Raw genomic sequence first — 19,305 nt, forward strand, 5'->3', positions numbered from 1 at the left:
TCTACCTTCTACATAAACATTATGTTTGAAAAAGACTTGACTATCTCCAGATATACTTCATCGTTATTGATATTTTGCAGAGCAGCTGTCCAAAGGGAAGAAGCTGTGGCTCTGGCTCATGAAACAAGTAGGGAACCCATCCCACACATCAGGTGGGTGTGGGTACTTGTTTGTGGAGTGTTACTAGAAGAATTTGTCCAAGGAATAAATTTGCTTGTGGGCCATCCTGCTCATGCGCATCAGACAGGGAGAACTATAGTGTTTCCATCCCAGCAAGGCAATGACTTAACCGTAAAAGAAAATATCATACAGTTTAAAAATGTAAACATCTTAAAAGAGTGTGTCACCATTGAATTTTCAGGAATTTTCTTATAAGCAGTTGACCCCATCCCACAAGTTTTTTGTTGGCACTTGCTTTCTTTTTCTTTTCTTTTCTTTCTTTCTTTCTTTTTTTTTTTTGGAAAATTAATTTAAAGAAGGAGTGGGGAGAGAGAGGTGTCATGTGCTGATTCATCCCCCAAATGCCCATGCTAGTCAGGTCTTGGCCAGGAACTCCATCCAGGTCTCCCGCGTACCTGGCTGTCACTTGCTGCCTCCCAGAAGCCTTAGTGGGAAGTTGGAGCCTGAGTCGTGGTGAGTAGAAGCAGGAACTCCGTTTGGGTACACCGACATTCTGAGCAGCTTTTTTTTTTTTTTTTTTTTTTGCTCCCTCCCGCTTTCTCTTTTTCCGTTTTCTTTATTTTTAAATTTTCTGTTAGTTTGAGAGGAGGAGAGACCGTCAGGTATGGATCTTCCATCTGTGGGTTGCTCCCCAGATCCTCACACATGCAGGGCTGAACCTGACTGAAACAAGTAGTTAGGGGCTTTATCCTTCTGTCTCGCTGTTTCCCTCTCCCTTGGGACAAAAGGTGAGACCATCTCACGGCGTCTTCCAGGTGCATCAGCAGGAAGATAGGTCAGAAGCAGAGGTGACAGATGATCCCAGGCACACTGATTTGATGTGGGATTGGGTCGGGTGGACAGCATTCTACCCAGGGAACTAGAACTCCAACCCCTTGGCTGATATAAACAGATATCAATGGTGGGTGGCCAGCTGACACCTGGGACTCGTTTTTCTTGTTTAATGGTGTTTCTGACCATATCAATCAGTGGACCACCTCATCGAGCGAAACTGGCAGTGACTCATAACTGGAGAACTATTAACTCCACTTGAGCACATATCTCAGAGCATGCCCCACATATGGGACTTGGGGTGGGCGGGAAACCGGGTGGGGCTTCTCCCTCAATATCCCCTTTTACCTCAGATACATGATGGAAACAATATGGACATAATAGCATTGCCCACCTCCCTATCCCCCTGAACCTTTTTTTTTTTTTCCTTCTCTTTCTTGATTTTCCTTCAACTATAGTTAACTATGTAAAGATTGTCAACAACAATACAATAAAATGGATTATATATATAAAAAAAATGGTGTTTCTGACTAAATCATAAGGGAGTTGTAGCTGACTAGCCAGGATATCAGGAATAATAACCAAATCATAGAAGTATTTTGTGTATGTGTTTGTGTGTGGGGTGGATTAAGTTTATAGCTTAACTGTCCAGATACAAATTCCCCAAATGCATTAAAAATAAATGTACTTGCTGAGCAATTTAAAGCTCCTAGAAGTTAAATAGCTTTTAGCCATTCTTGTTTCTTTTCTGCGAACCAGGGCAGTCTCTTTGGTCAAGGAAAATCTTCCTCTTTTCTTAGGAAAATCTCTCTTCATGTTCGACAAAATCCTATCTTAATCTCCCCCTCTTATTATATATTTTTTTTAGGGCTGTGGACTTAGCTGAAAGGAAGCCAATTGCAACAGCAACATTCAAAATTTTTTGCTGTTTGCCCTTACAGAGAGCAGAGTTGATAAGAGTGTGAAAAAAAAAAGTGTGTTGCAGAAACAGTTCCCAGTTTACTGCAGTGTTTTTTCTTTCTTTTCTTTTTCTTTTTTTTTTTTTACAGCAGGCAAGAAATGGGAGCCAGCGAGGTGTCCGTGAACTGATGAATGGATAAAGGAATTTTTATATATCGACACACTGAAATGTCATCAAGCCATGAAAAGGAATGAAATCCTGTCGTTTGTGAACACTTGGATGGAACTGGAGGTTATGTTAAGTGAAATAAGGCAGGCACAGAAAGATACCGCACGAACTCTTACATGTAAAATCTGAATAAGTTGATCTTCTCTAAGTTGAGAGTAGAGGCTGGAGGAGGAGAGGACGGGGGAACGATGGATGAATGGGTACTCAGGAGAAGTTCTGATGTTCTGTGGAGCACACAGTAAGGGGACTCTAGATAACCATAATGTGTTGTATGCATATATGTTTTTAAATCTGGAGGAACATACCCAAATGTTTTTGCCATAAGGAAATGATGATTTAAGGAGACAGATCTGTCTTCTGGGCTTGAACGTTACACAGTGTATGCATGTATCAACACTCCAGCTCCACAAAGTATCCTATCAATATGTGGTTTTCTGTAGTGAAAAATTCGAAATGTACACAGAGTGTGTTTTAGCACTCTCAAATAGCATCATCGTGGCTGGCTTATTGCCATGAGGGAAGGAGCTTGCCTTTAAAGAAATCATTTTTCCCCCTTCTAGGTGTGTGAAACAGCTAAAGGGGGCTATGAATCATCAAACAATTACAATATCCTAGGGTTGCAAGTGAGAAAAATGTGCTGGGGAAAGCGGCAAGACCTAAGAAATACATAGAATGGAAATGATGGGTGTGTGTATAGTGGGCAAGTTTGTTTTTTAAGGGACAAAAGCTTATCAAATTATTGTAATAATCATTGGAACAACAGTCATAAAACAAGGTAGCTTTCTGGGATTGTTATGACATTAAATAGCTTTCCAACGGGGACTGTCTCCCTTTTTGATAGCAATCATTTTCCTGCGCACAGAGTAAAAATACATATTCGCCGTGTGATTGATACACGTTTGTGTGTCCCCATTATACATAAAATGTTTTTTGTTCACCATTTGCTGTTCCTCATAGTGGGTAGCGCAGTGAATCTAATTGAAGGACCGAGTGTCTGCTTGTTAATATTCGTAACCCTTTCATGGGCTGTGGAGGGCTTTGAAAACCCTAACCTCCTTAAAGGGGCCTCAGTTTTCTCATTTGTCCAAGGGGGCTCACAATGGGATGCATGTGAAAGAGTGACCCTGAGCCAAAGACTGCCAAGAATAGACTTAAACCTGAAGCCCAGTGCCCAGCTCATTGGACTGCAGCTTTTGTGAGACGAAGTCCGTTGTTGGGCACACACGGGGACAGCGCAGTCCCCTGGTCCCCGGAGCCAGGTTCTCGTCTCCGCCTTCGTGCGTTGCTGGGAACTGGCAAGCCATTTTGGCTGGGGGCCCTCCAAGGCTAAGACCTCGGGAGCCTCGCTCAAGTCCAGACTGCGGTAAGAGCCTCCTCCTTGCCGGCTCCAACGGGGACTTGTTTCCTAGGCTCGGAGAGTGGGGCCCTGACCAGGGAGGCAGTGTCCGCTTTAAGAGCTCCTGGCGGGGAGGTGGGGGGCTCCTGCGCCGGGGCGGGCGGGGGAGCGGGTGGGCGGGCTGGCGGGGGGCGGGCCGCTGCTCCTGCGTCAGAAGGGGCCCCATTTTCGCACCTTCCCTGACGTCAAACCTGCATCAGGGGCTGCAACGCCACATTGCCCGTGGATGCCTGCGTGAGCTGGCCAGTCGTGACTTGGAGCCTGCGTCCAGCGAGACGCGCTCCTGCCTCGCTCCCGCTCCTCCCGGCATGACTGGCCGGGGGCTCGGGCTTCTGGCTCCGAGGCGCGCTGGACGGCTCGGGGATCCAGGCTCCGCCACGGCACCGGCGTAAGCCGAGCGAGCCCCGAGCGCGATCCTCGGTCTCCCCGGCGATCCGGAAGGAATCGGGGCAGCGTCCCGCGGAGGTGAGTGCCGCGGCAGGGCGGGCCGGGGCGGCGCGCGGCTCGGGCGACGCCCGCGGGCGGGGCCTGGCTTGCCCGGCGCCCCGGGCGCCTGCCGCTTTCCCTCGGGGGACGCGTGGACCGCTCGCTGGGCTCCTGCACCCGCTTCCCGTAGCCGCCACGCAGGTCTTCGGCTTTCCCTCACCCCTTCCCGAGTCCCTTCTGCCCCTACTTGTGGGAGCGGGGCTGACGTTTACCGACCGGTTCGCGATGGCTCAGGCGAGGGGAGAGGATGGGAACCCCAGGTCGGAGGGGCCCCGCGGACGAGGCCTCTCTCTGGCCTGTGAGGAGGAAGGCGGCTGGCCAGGCGGGAGGTGGATTCAGGGTTCTGTCCCCTTGGGGACTCGCTAGGGCACCTGTGGGGCCGAGATCGCAGCCACCTGTCCGCGCACCCCCTTTACCCCGTGCCCCGCAGTGGCGTCGTCGTCGTCCGCTTTCCCCTCACACCCCCATCGACTTCGCGTCCCCAGAGTTAGGCCTCTGGCGGCCTTGGGCGATTCGAGTTTTCTTTTGGAAAGGTGCAATGTCTGTGAAAGATCGACTTGCCTCCAGTGTGCAACAGTTGTGTAGTCTGGGCAGGCTCCGCCATCCCTCAGGGGCCCCTCCGCCGAGGAGGCCCCTGGCAGCCCTCACGGTTGTCTGACTGACACGGTGCTTCTCGTTGGTGGCTCGGGGTGGAAATGCAGAACGCGGTTCTGGCTCTCGGAACTAAAACGCACCGTCCCCACCCTCCCGTGGCAGCATCTTGGCTGGGAGGGCAGACACGAAGGCAGTATGGCCATCTCCGAGGTGTATCTACTGCTGATCTAGTGAGTCCACAACTGTGTATGGGAGCGTGTGTGTGTGTGTGTGTGTGTGTGTGTGCGCGCGCGCGCAACTAAGTGAGCTGTTTATTTTCTGCTTTACACCTCAGACGTCGAGGAGTTTTTCTGTCTGCAGTCAAAGTGTAGACGGCTTGGCAGGAACTCGTGGCAGGCTTGATAACCTATCGCCCCAGTAGGCTGGTGTGCACTGGATAGGAAAGAAAAGCTGAAATTCAGGGTGCCAGCCGGTTTCAACTGTTGTTTGCTCTTCATCATCTGCCACGGTGTTTGTTCAGACTGCAGTTTTCCTCCGGTTAGTGGATCGGGATATTAACTTGGTAAATCATGGTTAGCATTTTTTAAAAAAAATATAAGGTAGCAGAGAAAATGGCCAGAATGTATTGTGTGTAGTGAGGGTGGTGTTTTGTGGAATTTTGTTTGAATCGCACATCGCCGCTGTGTGTGTGTGTGTGTGTGTGTGTGTGTGTGTGTGTGTTGGCGTGTAATGTACAAGGTATTGTTTCCTGTGAGTTACACGAAATAAATTGGAGGGCACTGTCACATTCGGAAAAAAGAATATGAATTGAAGGGTCTTGACCATCAGTCTTACTGTCTTACTTTTTTTTCCCTTTGGAATAGTGATTGTTTATTGCAGCAAATGAAATTCCTAATTATTTGTTTCCACCTAATAGGAAAGCAAGCGATTGGCGCTTGTAAAATTAGAGTGAGAGCATGTTTTACAGAAAATGAGGGTTAAAGCATCAGATAGATTGTTAGGCTTGACCTCTGGTCAAATGCTAGCCGTACCTCCGTTTCTCAATTTGTGAATTGGAAATTCCGATGGCATTTCAGGCTGTCTGTTGTTTAGATGATGCCTGTGAAGCTGTCCACAGGGTGCCCAGGTCAGATTCAATACTAAATATTAGACGTTATCATTTTATGAAGAACTAGTGAAGGTGTCACAGATAATGCTACTCACCCGAGCAGACAGCACAGTGTGAATCTATAAGGAAAAAAAAAAAGCTGGAAAGTTAAAAAATTAGCCAACAGGTGTTACGTGAAGCAACTTGAATTATGCGGGTTTGTAAAAATATCATTTGGCTGTTGTTTTGCGATTGCTTTCCAGTTGTTTTCCTACTTTATTTGGACAGATAATTTAGATCATCTTATTAAAAAAAACAGATACCGTTATTGTCTTATTTTCTGTTAAGTTGATGTCTCTTTTGTCAGGCAATTAAAAAATATTTCCCCTGAGAATTCTAGATTTTGTTAGATCTTATTACAATGCAATAGTCGGCTTGAGAAACATGCACTACAACTCCAAAATCAATTTAACAATAATTTTGTTGGTGCTTATCTCTGTGCCTGCTACGTGTCTCAGAAGGAAAAGAAATATTCCCTAATAGCCCCCTCCCAATCCTAAATACAACTTTATTTCAATTTTGAGATAGTTGCATGGAAGTCTTCCTGGGGCGGTGCAGAAATCTCTGTTTACTGCCCTGGACTAGTTTATGAAATTTGTTCACTTAAGCTGATGAAATTAGAGGGTAAACACTGCCATTTAGAAAAGAATATTGTTATTTTTACAAAAATATATGGAATGTTTTAGATTAAAAAAACACATTTTTTTTTTGTTACAAAGTGCTTCACTGAGTGTGATAACTCTGAAAGGTTGATGATAAAATCTTCAACATTAATTGTTGTTCTGTTCTCAGATTTGAAAACGCCTTTAGATTTTTGATCTGCTTTAGGTGAATGAAAATAGAGACCCGCTGAGGATTTATTGCGATTGTGGCTTATGAAAAAAAATTGACGTTGAGGTCTAACCTGTCCAACAAAAAGCCATAGAAAATCCATGGAACAAAAAAGCCCAGCTTGACTTTTTATTAAAGAAATACATATTTATGTTTTAAGTTAAGTAAAATTTTGAGGTTAAATAGACATATACATTTTTTAAAAATGATCTCATTGACTAAAAAATTAACTCAGTAATGACTAGTTCTTGTCAGATCCGAAGGCTTTCATCTTACTCTGATAACATGAAATAAATAGTTTATTAGAATTATTTGAATGTTTAGGGATGGCTGGAGATAAAAAAGAATTATATGAATATATAATGGCATGTCAAGGTACCAACATACATGGTTATGTGAGAGGTTGGTTATAAAATGGACGGCACAGAGCCATCCATTTTTGTAAACGTGTTTAGATCAAATAAAATAGGATGGATATCAATGGTGAGGGGTAGAATTATGGTTGATTTTAATTCTCTTTTTAATTTTTCTTGTTAAATCAATGTTTTATTTTTGCAATAAAAATAAATAAAGATCTTTTAAAAAGAAAACAGGTGTGTTTCATTTACTGGCTTTTCAAACGTAATTGAGACTGTACTTTAGGATACTGGTTCTTTGAATCTGAGTATTTTGGGTATGAACTATTCCCCTATATTCTAAAAGATGATGTTGAGTAGTTTAATAGTGGTATTCCTTGCCCTGGGAAAAACTCCTTTGAATAGGAGACAAGCATTGTTCCCGAATTTTCCTAAAGCAACCTTCCATTATATCTCTGTATGAAATTATTCTGCCTAAAGATACACTCTAAATTCTTTAGTCTGCTCTTGACTGTTTCATGTCTAAAGTCAGTTTACCTTTCCTGTGTTTTTTTTTTCCTCTTTAAATTCTCAAGTGATATTTAGATTCACCTGGATTTGTTAGCTTATTATCTCCAAATGGCCTTTTTCTTTCTTCCTTTTGTGCTTTTACTTGTTTGTTACTTGGAGGGTTTTCCTGGCTTTTGTGTGAGCAAATCCTGTGTATTTTCCAATATCTGGTTAAAAAAACCTCGTCTGCTGGGACAGCCCTGACCACTCCAGCCACAGCCTGTTGAAGCCATTTGTACTTATTTTCAGTTAAGCGTGTGTCAGACACCGCTTAGTGCGTAGTCATTCATTTCTTAGTTTCCTTTCAGACTTCTTGAGGGCGAGGAAACTTGTCTTAGATTTGTGTCTATCCTTCAAGGCTACCAGTGTAGAATTCTGCACAGAATAGGTGCTTAATAATTGTCTCTTTATGATACAGTGCTATCACTTGCAATTTTGAGCCTAGATGGTGGAAACTTTTGAAACCAGGATCCTGGGTAAGGGTAAACACTGCTTATAACAGTGCACAAAAATAAAAACCCCTGATAGTTCTGTGTAAGTGTTCGCTGATATGCATAGGTGCTAAAAAAGTGACAGCATTTTACATTGAAACTAACATGATGTCTGCAAATTGATTGAGTAGACCAGGACCCAAAGTTAATTTTGTATGTATATTTCTTGTAAAAATTTCTCATGACATTCATTTTGTGTTTGAGAGCATTTTTATTTTTTTTTTAAAGGAAAAAAGATCTGTTTATTTGAAAATTACAGGCAGCAGGGGAGACACAAAGAGAGAAGGGTCAATCTGCCATCCACTGATTCACTCCCTACATGGCTGCATGAGCTGATGCTGTGCAGGCTGAACCCAGGGACCAGGAGCTTCATCCAGGTCTCCTAAATGGGTGGCAGTGGCCAAAACCTTTGGGCCACCTTCTGCTTTCCCAGACCATTAGCAGGGAAGTGTATCAGGAATGGAGTAGCCAGAGCGCAAACTGGCTTCCATAGGGGAACCTGGTATTGCAGGTGGTCGCTTGACTTCCTGTGTCACAACACTGGCTTCCAGCATTTTTGTTCTTAACCTTACAGTGAGTACAGTTGTGTGTTGTATTCTTTTACAGTTGCTACTCCAGGATCCCAAAGATCAAATGTGTTTGATGGTGAGTTCCATGGACTGTGAGCTCTGTGCTCTGAGGCACCTTAGTTCAGGTTGTGAGATTTGGCGAGTTACACTATGTCAAACATTTTCAACTCTAGTTAATAGTTTTTTCTGTTACTGAATGGAGTCACTTTGCAAACTTAAAAATGATTTGGGGGTACTTACTCCTGTCAATGGGAGACATGGGATACATCTTTGTTTTTTAAAAAAGTGCTTTATTTTAATTTGCAGATGTTTTCTAGGACTAAATAATAGGTGATGAAATACTTTCCCTTTTCTGTTTGAGGTGAATAATTTGTTACTCTATAAGAATGCCGGTTTTTTTTTTAAATAAAATTCAGAGTATGTACTCGCATAAAAAGATCCATTAAGTCGCACAAAATAACATCATAATTCCCATACCTTAAAGAAATGATCCCTTAATACAAGGGGATTCTATTAGTTCGTAAAAAATGGTGACTTCTGTTATTGGATCTGCCCACGGTCACCTTAGAACATTTTAAACATACCTAAATAATGTCAGAATGGCTTACTAGAGGAGCCACAACACAGGACAAAACACAGGATCAGAACAAAGAAAAAACACATACTGGAGCATGTGGTGCACAGTGCAATAGGGCAGTTGTGGGCATAGCAGAGCTATGGGAGATACTTGATTGTCCCGTGAAGAAGGGAACAGAGCACAACGTGTCAGTCGTCTCTTGAGATCAATCCTGAACCAGGATGGACCTTGCATGTAGGGAAAAGGATAATGCAGGAGGCCTACTGCAATCCACACTTGTGCCATGGACACTTGAAGTATCTGCTACTAGAGAGAATTGTGGCCCTCATGGTCCTGTGCCCAAGCTGAGGAGGTACTGGGCTATTACACTGCTAAGTTAAACTAAGAGAATCCAGCCTGTGTTGTGCTCTTCCCCACCTTGCTGGTCCATGATCTCATGAAGCAGCTGGACAGTTCCCCCCCAGCACTGGGGTTGAGCCAGCTCTGTGGACCAGTTTGCTGGGCCTGCCTGTGTTGTCATATCTCCACAGAGCAACAGCTGTCCTAAGTGACTAGGCTGTCGGAGGCTTTGAGAAACCAGTAGGTGGCCCTGCCCACCCACACTCAGCCCTAGGAGCAACTGGAAGAAGATGGCCCTTGGAGGTCCCGTGAAATCCCCTGTGAAGTCTTCTGATACAGACTGACATCTCCTCGGGACCTCCGGGTGCAGCCTGCCCCCTGTGTGGTGCTTGTACACTAACAGGCACCATACCCTATTACTGGGCACACCATGCCACACCTATGTGAACACTTTGGAACAGCTCTGCTCCCACTTAGCTGTTGGAAACTGGTGGACGCATTGTACCCACAGCTAAACCTGCATGTTTAGAGCCACTAGCAACCCCACACTGCCAAGAAAGCTGCATCCTAGTCAGTGGCACATTTCCACAAGTCCCATGGAGACATCCACAGACATGCGTGGGGATTACAGATGGAGCTACACTAAAGGACCCACCTAGAACCAAAGCCCACACAGTCTTTCTCGCTAGTCCCTCAGGACACATTTTAGGGGAGTCTTTTACTATGAAAGCCAACTCATCACTGGTAGAGGCGACTCAGGTGCCAGATGTGCAAGTAACAATTTAGGAACCTAAAAGTGAAAAAACAAGGTTACGTACCTCCAGAAGAACACAATCACTTTGTCAGTAGATCCCAAAGAAAAAGAAATAGGCAAATTGCCTAAAAAAGCATTTAAAATGGTGACTTCAAGGAAATTCAACAAGGTATAAGAGAATGCAGAGAAATGATTTAGAAAAATAAGGAAGATAATTCATGATTTGAATATGAAAGTTGGAAGAAATAAAGATCATGAAAATCACCCTGGGGCTGGCATCGTAGTAGCAGGCTAAGCCTCCATCTGCAGTGCCAACATCCCATGTGGGTGCCAGTTCAAGTCCTGGTGGTTCAACTTTTGATCCAACTGCCCGTTAAAGGCATGGGAAGGCAGTGGAGGAGGGCTTAAGTCCTTGAGTCCCTGCATCCACGTGGGAGATCTCGAGGAAACCCCTGGCTTCCGATCAACCCAGCTCTAGCTGTTGCAGTCATTTAGGGAGTGTACCATTGGGTGGAAGATTTCTCTGTCTGTAACTCTGTGTTTCAAATAAAAACATCTTAAAGAGAGAGTTTAGATAGAAGTCTTGGAGTGAAAACACTCCACAGTGAAGTAAAAAAAAAAAAAAAGGAAAAGAAAAAGGGTTTAAGAGCCTCAGTAGCAGACTACTGAAGAATTTCTCAGCTTTAAAGACAGTTTTTGTTTTAAATAAGCTGGTGCTGTGGCTTTTCCTTTCCAAACCCAAGCAAGAGTTTAATACCCAAAGGTACATGTTAGTGATGTTAGCGGGTGAAATTCAATGCTTGTTTTTAGAGGTGGAGCCTTGGGAATGACTACGTTTAAGTCAATAGCATAGATTCCCCTTGATTGAGTCTTGTTTGGTTGTTTAATAGAAAGAAGAGACAGAACAGATGCCTAGACAGAGCTGCACACAGATGTCCCGTAATGCCATGTGCTTTATTGGAACTGCCAGCAAGGAAGCCGCCTGTTAGGAGGTGCTATAGTCAGAGGGCTACCTCACAAGAATCTATGCCAGGATGTTGAGAGTCTCAACCTCCAAAACTGTAAACTAAGTTTACCTCTTTTCCTTATAAAGTTAGCTTGCCTGGAGTATTTTGTTACAGGGACAGAAAGTTGACTAATTCAACCAAAAAAAGATTCTCTTCGAGGTATATAATACTCAAACTGGCAAGATGATGGCATTAGGAGGTAAGCATCAAATCATTTGTAGGAAAATCCCCATTACACTAACAGCAGATTTATCAGCAGAAACCTTATATGCAAGGAGAGAATGTAGTCATAGTTCTACAGAATAAACTTGCCCACTAAGAACAAAGCTATCTTTGAGAAATAAAGTAACATTGAAAGTCTTTCAAAGACAAGCAAAAATTGAAGGAGTTCACCAATCAGACATGCTAAGGGAGTCCTACGCTAGAGGCGAAAGAATGAAACTACCGTGATGAAAGCACGTAATATTTTTCTAGTACAGAGCTTCCTAGTAAAGCAGATACAAAAAAGAATAAAATTTTTCTGAATATGGAAAAATACCAACTACATGATAAAAATGAAAAGATAAAAAGCACAAGATATACAAACCAAATTGAAAAAAATCAATAAAATAATGTGCCTTTTAAATTTAACAATTTATATATTTATTTAAAAGAGGTACAGAGAGAGAAGGTGAGACAGAGAGAACTTCTCTCTGTTCACTTGTCAGGTGGTGGCAACAACGGCCTGCTTTTTTCAGGCTATTCACGGGACTGGCTCAGAAGTGAAGCAGCTGGGACTTGACCTGCTTCCCACATGGGTGCTGGTGTTGTAGGTGGTGACTTCATGGGTTATGCCACAAAGTCAGCCCCAGGAGTATGTCTTTGCTTAATGACAATAACCTTGGAGATAAACAGATTATACATTTCAAAATTCATACTTCTAGATTGGCCAAATGGATCAAGAAACAAGACCTAGCTATAGATTGCCTTCTGGAAACTCATTTCACAAGATGCATATTACTGACAGTAAGGGATGAGAAAAAATATACCATGTGAACAGAAATCCCAAACGAGCAGTGGTGACTGTGTCTTATACAATTAAGTCAAAAACTGTGAAAAAAACATGTCACCATTTAATGGCAAGGGATGAGAGAGCTTCCACCTACTCTTTGTTCCCCAGATGCTCGCAGTGGGTGAGGCTGGGCCAGGCAAGAACTTCCTCTTGTTTTCCTCTGTTGAGTTGCAGGAACATTATTACTGGAGCCATCTCTATTGCTTTCCAGAGTCCATATTAGCAGGAAGCTGGTATAATGAATGTGGATAGTCTGATGTGGAATATGGGCGTCTTAACTATTGGGCTAAATGCCCACCCCAGCAATTATATGTATATATGCACATACTCCCAGTGCTGGTGCACCCAGTCATTATGCAAAGCAGACATCATGAGATCCCAAAAAGCTGAATTCTATTATAATACTAGTACAGAACTAGTAGAGAACTCACATTTTAATTAATGAACATATCATTCAAACAGAAAATCAAAAAGGAAACATGGGGGAGTGGTTGTTTAACCTAGCACTTAAAGACAACTGCATCTCACAATTGCCTAGATTCAATTTCTGCTTCTGCTCCCTATTCTGTAGGGATTCTATAGGATGCTGGACTGTCAGCCATTGTCTGTACAGGCAGTGTCAGGATGCACTTCAGCAATAGAATGATGGACTTGTGACTGCTTATGAAGGACTATACTATTGTAATAATTTGGGGAAAATCATTTGAGGGGAGGGAACTTGGGGAGGGGTTAAGGGAAATCCCAGAGTCTATGGAATTGTATCATAAAATTAAAAATAGAAGAGAGAGAAAATAATTTAAAATGAAACAAGGTAATGATGCAATTCAAGGAGCTAGGAAAGCATGAAAAACAATCAGACTAAGGAGGAAATAGCAAATATAAGAGATACTCAAAGAAATGAGTGATTTGCCTTTTAAAGATAAAGTAGATAAGCTTTAGCTAAACTCACCAAGAAAGAAGACTCAAATAAATAAAATTCAGAGATGAAAAAGGAGACATTTCCAATAGCATCACAGAAATGCAAAAGATCTTGTATGTCATAAGCAAGTGGAATTTTATCCCAGGGATATAATGATGATTCCACATGGAAATTAATAAATACAATACAACGCATCAACAAAATGACAGGCAAAAATCATGTTACCATCTCAGTGGATACACAGGAAATATTTGATGAAAATAAACATCTCTTCCTGCCACAAACTATGAAAAATGAGTTATGGAAGGATTACTTCCATACAGTGAAGACCAAAAATGCAAAGTCCACAGCCAGCATGTGCTGACTAGAGGAAAGCTGAGGTAATTTCCTCTAAAATCAGGAGCAAGACAAAATTGTCTACTTTTCTCTACCTTATTCAATATAGTATTGGAAGTTGGCCAAAGCAACAAGGTAAGAGAAGGAAACAGAGAATATTGGAACAGTGAAAGAGGTCAGACTGTCTATATTTGTAGATGATGCAATTCTGTATGTATAGAAAAGCCTTTGGGTTATATGCACACACACACATGCACAAACAAATCGTAACAGAAACGCTAAGATTGCAGAGACAACCTACAGAATGGGAGAAAATATTTGCAAGCTACACATCTGACAAGGGCTTAATATCCAGAATATGTAAGAAACTCAATGATAATTGTCAAATTAAAAATGAGCAGTAGATCATGGACATTTCGTGGAGCAAGACAAATTGCCAGCTGATACATGAAAAAATGCTCAATATCAGCAATCATCAGAGAAACTCAGAAACACAATGAAATATTACCTCACTCATGTGAAATTGGTTTTTATTGAAAAGATAAAATGATGCTGGCTGGGGAATGGGGAAAAGGGAGTCCTTGCACACTGTTGGTGGAAATGTAAATTAGTACAGACATTGTGGAAAATAACAGTAAGGTTTCTCAATCCCATACCTGGGTGTAGATCCAAGAGAAATGAAATCCATTTGTTGAAGAGACATTTGCATGCCCATGTTTATTATAGTACTCTTGGCACTAGCCAAGAAATTGAAGCAATGTAAATGTCCACCCCCTAATGGGTGAATGGGCAAAGAAATTGTGGTGCATACACAGTGGAGTACTATTCAGCTGTTAAAGGGTGGGATCTTTTTGTTCATAACAGCATGGATAGAAATGGAAGTTAAATGAAACAAACCAATCAGAGAAATGATTTTCATGTGATCTTACTTATATCATGGTGGCTGGGAAAAGGAAGTGGAGCCAAAGATGAAGACAGGTTTATCGATCAACACTAGTTTATAGGAATAAGACATTTGGGGTGCTCTGTAGCACTATAGAATGACTATGCATAATGTACTGCATATTTATTTCTCTATCTTAAAAAGCCTAGATTTTTAAAAAAGATTTTATTATTATTGGAAAGCCGGATATACAGAGAGAAGGAGAGACAGAGAGGAAGATCTTCCATCCGATGTTTCACTGCCCAAGTGAGCCGCAACGGCCGGTGCGCGCCGATCCGAAGCCGGGAACCTGGAACCTCTTCCGGGTCTCCCACGCGGGTGCAGTGTCCCAATGCATTGGGCCGTCCTCGACTGCTTTCCCAGGCCACAAGCAGGGAGCTGGATGGGAAGTGGAGCTGCCGGGATCAGAACCGGCGCCCATATGGGATCCCGGGGCGTTCAAGGCGAGGACTTTTAGCCGCTAGGCCACGCCGCCGGGCCAAAAGCCTAGGTTTTTAAAGGGATTTTGGATGCTTTCACTGTCAAAAAAATTAAATGCTGAAATGATAAATACATGTGTTTCAATTTGATACTATACAAGATAACCAGTGATGAAACATCACATAGTACTGGAGATATATACACAATTTTAAAAAGTGGGGATAATAGCAATAGAAAGCAGGCAGCAGCAAATGGCTGGTGCAGGTAGGGAGAAATAACTGTTAAATGCTGGTGATGGAATTTAAATTCAAGTAGCTTTTATAGAAAACACTATGGGAGCATCTAAAAAATCCTTGAAACAACTTTCATATGTCCTAGCAATCCCACCACTGAGTATTTGAAGGTGTTTCAGAAAGTTTGTGGGGGAGACTTGCTTGGTACAGTGGGGCAAGCCACCGTTTGTGACACATCTTCCCTTACTGGCGTGCTTGTTCTAAGTCTTGGCTGCTCTGCTTCCGATGCAATTCCCCACCCTGTTTGAGTCCCACTATTTGGATCTGGAAAGTGAACCAGTGTTGAAGATGCTGCTGGGAGTGCCTACATAGTGTGTTGCATTGCTTAGATTTGTGTCCAGACTGCACTCGTTATTCAAGCTTGCTGTTAATGTGCAGACTGGGAGGCAGCAGGTGATAGCTGATACTTGAGCCTCTCCACCCTTCCCTTCAGAGACCCAGACTGAGTTTCTGGCTCCTGGCTTTGGCGTTGTCCTGGCCTCCACTGTCTCAGGCATTTTGAAAATGATCTCAGTGGAGGAAGCTCTTTTTCTCCATATGTTTCTCTGTCTCTTTGCCTTTCAAACAACCGAAAAAACATATTTCTGTGCTTGTTCTTGCCCTCACTTACCCAAGGGTATTTTGATGGGTACATTTTGGTTGGCTGTTGCATGTGAGTTTTGAAAAGATTGGCATTTTCTGATTCACTGTGACTTGTGATCATTGTGGCGTCAGAGATAATGGAATGGCTGATAAAATCAAGTAGTGGTGAATGGTTAAAAAAGGCTAAAATAGGGCTCGGCAGTGTGGCCTAGTGGCTAAGGTCCTCGCCTTGATCCCATATGGCCGCTGGTTCTAATCCCGGCAGCTCCACTTCCTCTCTATCTCTCCTCCTCTCAGTATATCTGACTTTGTAATGGAAATAAAATAAATCTTTAAAAAAAAAAAAAAAAAAAAAAAAGGCTAAAATACAAATATATATAAAATGCTTAATTTTGCGTGTTTGAGAGATACTTGACTCATACTTTCATTTTGAATTTCGTTCAGTGAATATTTCAATTATATTTAAGCAAATTAGTAAAAGGTTAGATGTATTATGACTGAAATTTTAGAATAATGCTCAAGGGTTCTCTTAGTTTAACATTTGCCGTATCAGGGGACTCGGAGATGGGGAAAAAGTAAAATAAAATTTGCCTTATCAACATGTTCAACTTAAAAAATTGTTCCATTTTGTTGCTTCAGGTTGATAAATGAAATAAATTAGTGGAAAAAGGCCAAAATCTAAATAGATAATTTATTGTATGTTCTTTATTTCAGAGATTGTATCAGTTGACTTATTTTCCCCATAAATGTGAAGTCAGAAAATCTAAGGTCCTGAATAAAAAGTAATAGGTAAGTGAATACTATGATGATATTTTGACTTAATGAAGTTTTTATATTCTCATCTAATTGGCCTTAAGGCTTTAATTTTATTTGCGAATCACTGAATTTTAGTAGTTTAACTTCTTTATTGTAGAATTATCTTTTTATTCAGCGGTACTGATAATATCATAGATTCTGTTACACATTTTGTAGTGTAAGAGTGCCTAAAGTAATTTGATTTCAAAATATGACAAATTATTTGTAATTTCTATTTTCATTATAAAAACTTGCATTCTTTCCTTAAAATAATTGCAAATATATATGCATTGTGCCAGTTAATAAATTGACAATACATATAAACACATGGGAAATTAAAAAAAAATTCTGAATCCTGGGCTCACTGTTAGCTGTACTAGCTCAAAATTTTGGAAAATGATTTTTACATTCTGTCTGTTTGGGAGCTACTGTGGTATGTAATGTTGAGGCATTGGAGTTTTAAGATAGGTGTGCAATTAGGTAACTATTTGTCAGGAAATCTCAAAACTCCAGTAAGAATTCCTTATGTTTGCTTGCTTTATGTGCTTTCCAAAAGTGTCTTATGTTTCAGAGTTTGAATGAATTGTTTTGACTATTAGCAAATTATTTTAAAAATATGCCTCTCTGCGAGTTAATCAGAATATGCCGTGTGGTATCTTTATTAGTCATTATAATAATTAGTCATTATTATAAATGACCCAGAGAGTTCAGATAATCTGAGGTTTTATATAGAAACATGGTGGGAAAATTAATGAGCTTCATTCAAGTATGGTCAGTATGCCATGGTAATATCTTAGAACAAATTGACTATTATTTGTTACTAAATCAATTCCTAATTTTTAATAATGAATTATGAGAAAGCTGATAAGAAATATAAGCATCTGTTCTTCAAATTCTGGCAAGAAACTATTCTTTCACAATCTAAGGTGTTTCATCTCTATTGAGGTTTGCTGATTGGCTCAGTCAATTTCATTACTATTTTATGTAATAACACTATTACATAATTTCTAAAATATTACTATTTTAGAAAGAATAATCATCATCACACTCATCCTCCTCATGCCAGTAGGGAATTCTCATTTTTTTTGGCTCTTTTTCTTCTTTTTCCAGTTGGAGAATTCATGGATTTTCAGTATTCATAATGCAGAGAAAACAAGGGTACTGCAGCTACTGCCGAGTGCAGTACAATAATCTGGAACAGGTGAGAGCTTCCTCTTGCCGTGACAATGCTATGATTTTCTCTTACGTTGTACACAGTCCATTTATTGAACAGATTATACTAAGAATATATTAGTTGGCAGATTAAGATTCCAGGGACATGACCGTGCACAAAACCACACGGTTCTTTTTCCAAAGAGCTTATGCTAGTGTGGTAAGACAGGAAATAAGTAGCAACATATATCTACAATGTGATATGTCTGATTGTGACCCAATCTATAAGGGAAATAAAATAGCAATTAGAGTGCTATTTTAGGCTGGGTGGGCAGGTAAGGCTTTTTTGCTGAGGTTTGAACAGATTCACCAGGTAGAGAGAAAAGAGAGTTAGGTCAGGACGATACCTGAGACAGAAGAGTATTTGGGACAGTAATCCTAAAAGCCAGGAAGCCAGTGTGACTGTGAATGGGGGTGGGGAGATGTGTGTGAAGCAGGTTTAGAATTCAAAAACACAGATTCTCTAAGACATTGATAAGGAATTTGAACTTTATCCCAAGTGAGATAGGAAGCCATTTTCCAGTTCTGAGAAGAGGAATTAAATCTTATAACCTTTTCTTTGAATGCATCCTCTGACCGTTGTGGGTAGAATCTTTGGTATGAAGACTTTAAAATAATTTTTATTTATTTTTATTTTATTTTAAAGACAGAGACATAGATGGGGAGTGGAGAGAGAGAGAGGGAGGGAATAAGAAAGATCATTTTCCATCTGTTGGCTCTTTCCCTAAGTACTCACAATACGCAGGGTTGCTCCAGGGGACAAACATGATGTAGAACTGCTGGCATTTTGTATAGGTGCCAGTTGCTATCCTGGCTGCTCCACTTCCGGTCTGGTTCCCCGCTGATGGCTTGGGCAAAGTATCGTAAGATGGCCCAAGTGTTTAAGCCTCAGCTACTCACAGAAGAAACCCAAATAAAGTTCTTGGCTTTGGCTTAGCCTTGCACTAGCTGTTGACGTCATTTGTGGGGAGTAAACCATCAGATGAAAGACCTCTCTGTCTCCCCTTATCTCTGTCGCTCTTTCAAATAAATAAATCCTGAAAAAATGCACTTCCCAGCTTCATTTGCTTTTAGTTACTTCCTAAGGCCTTATCTCAAAATGTAGTCAGTCACATTGGGGATTAGAAGCCCAAAATAGAATTTTGAGAGTATATAGTTGTTTCAGTCTATTGCGATTACATTGATTTTTTTGGCTATTAAAGAAATCTTGCATTCCTGGAGTAAATCTCACTTGACTGTAATGCATAATCCTTTTGTATGCTGTGACATTTAGTTTGCTGATATTTTATCAAGGATTGTTTTGGGGGGCCTGTATAAGGAAAATTGGCCTATTGATTTCTTGTTTGGTTTGATATCAAGTTTGGATATTGTATCCAAATAAATCAGAAATATGTTAAGTAGACATGGATTTAATACCAGAGGTGACTAGCCAGGGGGAAAAAAAACAAAGAAAAAAAGAAGTTAAAATGATAAAAATTGGATCAGAAGAAATAAGGCTGCTTTTTAAAATATGCAGCCTGATTGTATGTACAGAAAATTGAAAGGTGTATTAGACAAGATACTATACTTATGCCCTCC

General features: G+C 41.4%; 1 protein-coding gene across 4 annotated transcripts in view; it reads left to right on the top strand.

The window, feature by feature from the left end:
• The first annotated feature begins 3,651 nt into the window (after nt 1-3,651).
• The window catches only part of ZDBF2 (zinc finger DBF-type containing 2), a 29,701-nt gene continuing 14,047 nt past the window's right edge, over nt 3,652-19,305 (top strand). For 2 of the 4 annotated variants that reach the window (XM_058664903.1, XM_058664900.1), the window contains exons 1-3: nt 3,652-3,941; nt 16,435-16,509; nt 17,626-17,716. Coding sequence is in view for 3 of the 4 variants with exons in the window: in XM_058664900.1 (XP_058520883.1) it covers nt 17,657-17,716 (60 nt within the window). In the remaining variant the exon portion in view is untranslated. Of the gene's footprint in view, nt 3,942-3,970; nt 4,104-4,890; nt 5,094-16,434; nt 16,510-17,625; nt 17,717-19,305 lie in introns of those variants that run through there. The other 2 variants (XM_058664901.1, XM_058664902.1) reach the window with 2 other exon arrangements.

Source organism: Ochotona princeps, chromosome 5, assembly GCF_030435755.1.
Source record: "Ochotona princeps isolate mOchPri1 chromosome 5, mOchPri1.hap1, whole genome shotgun sequence".
NCBI lineage: Eukaryota > Metazoa > Chordata > Mammalia > Lagomorpha > Ochotonidae > Ochotona > Ochotona princeps.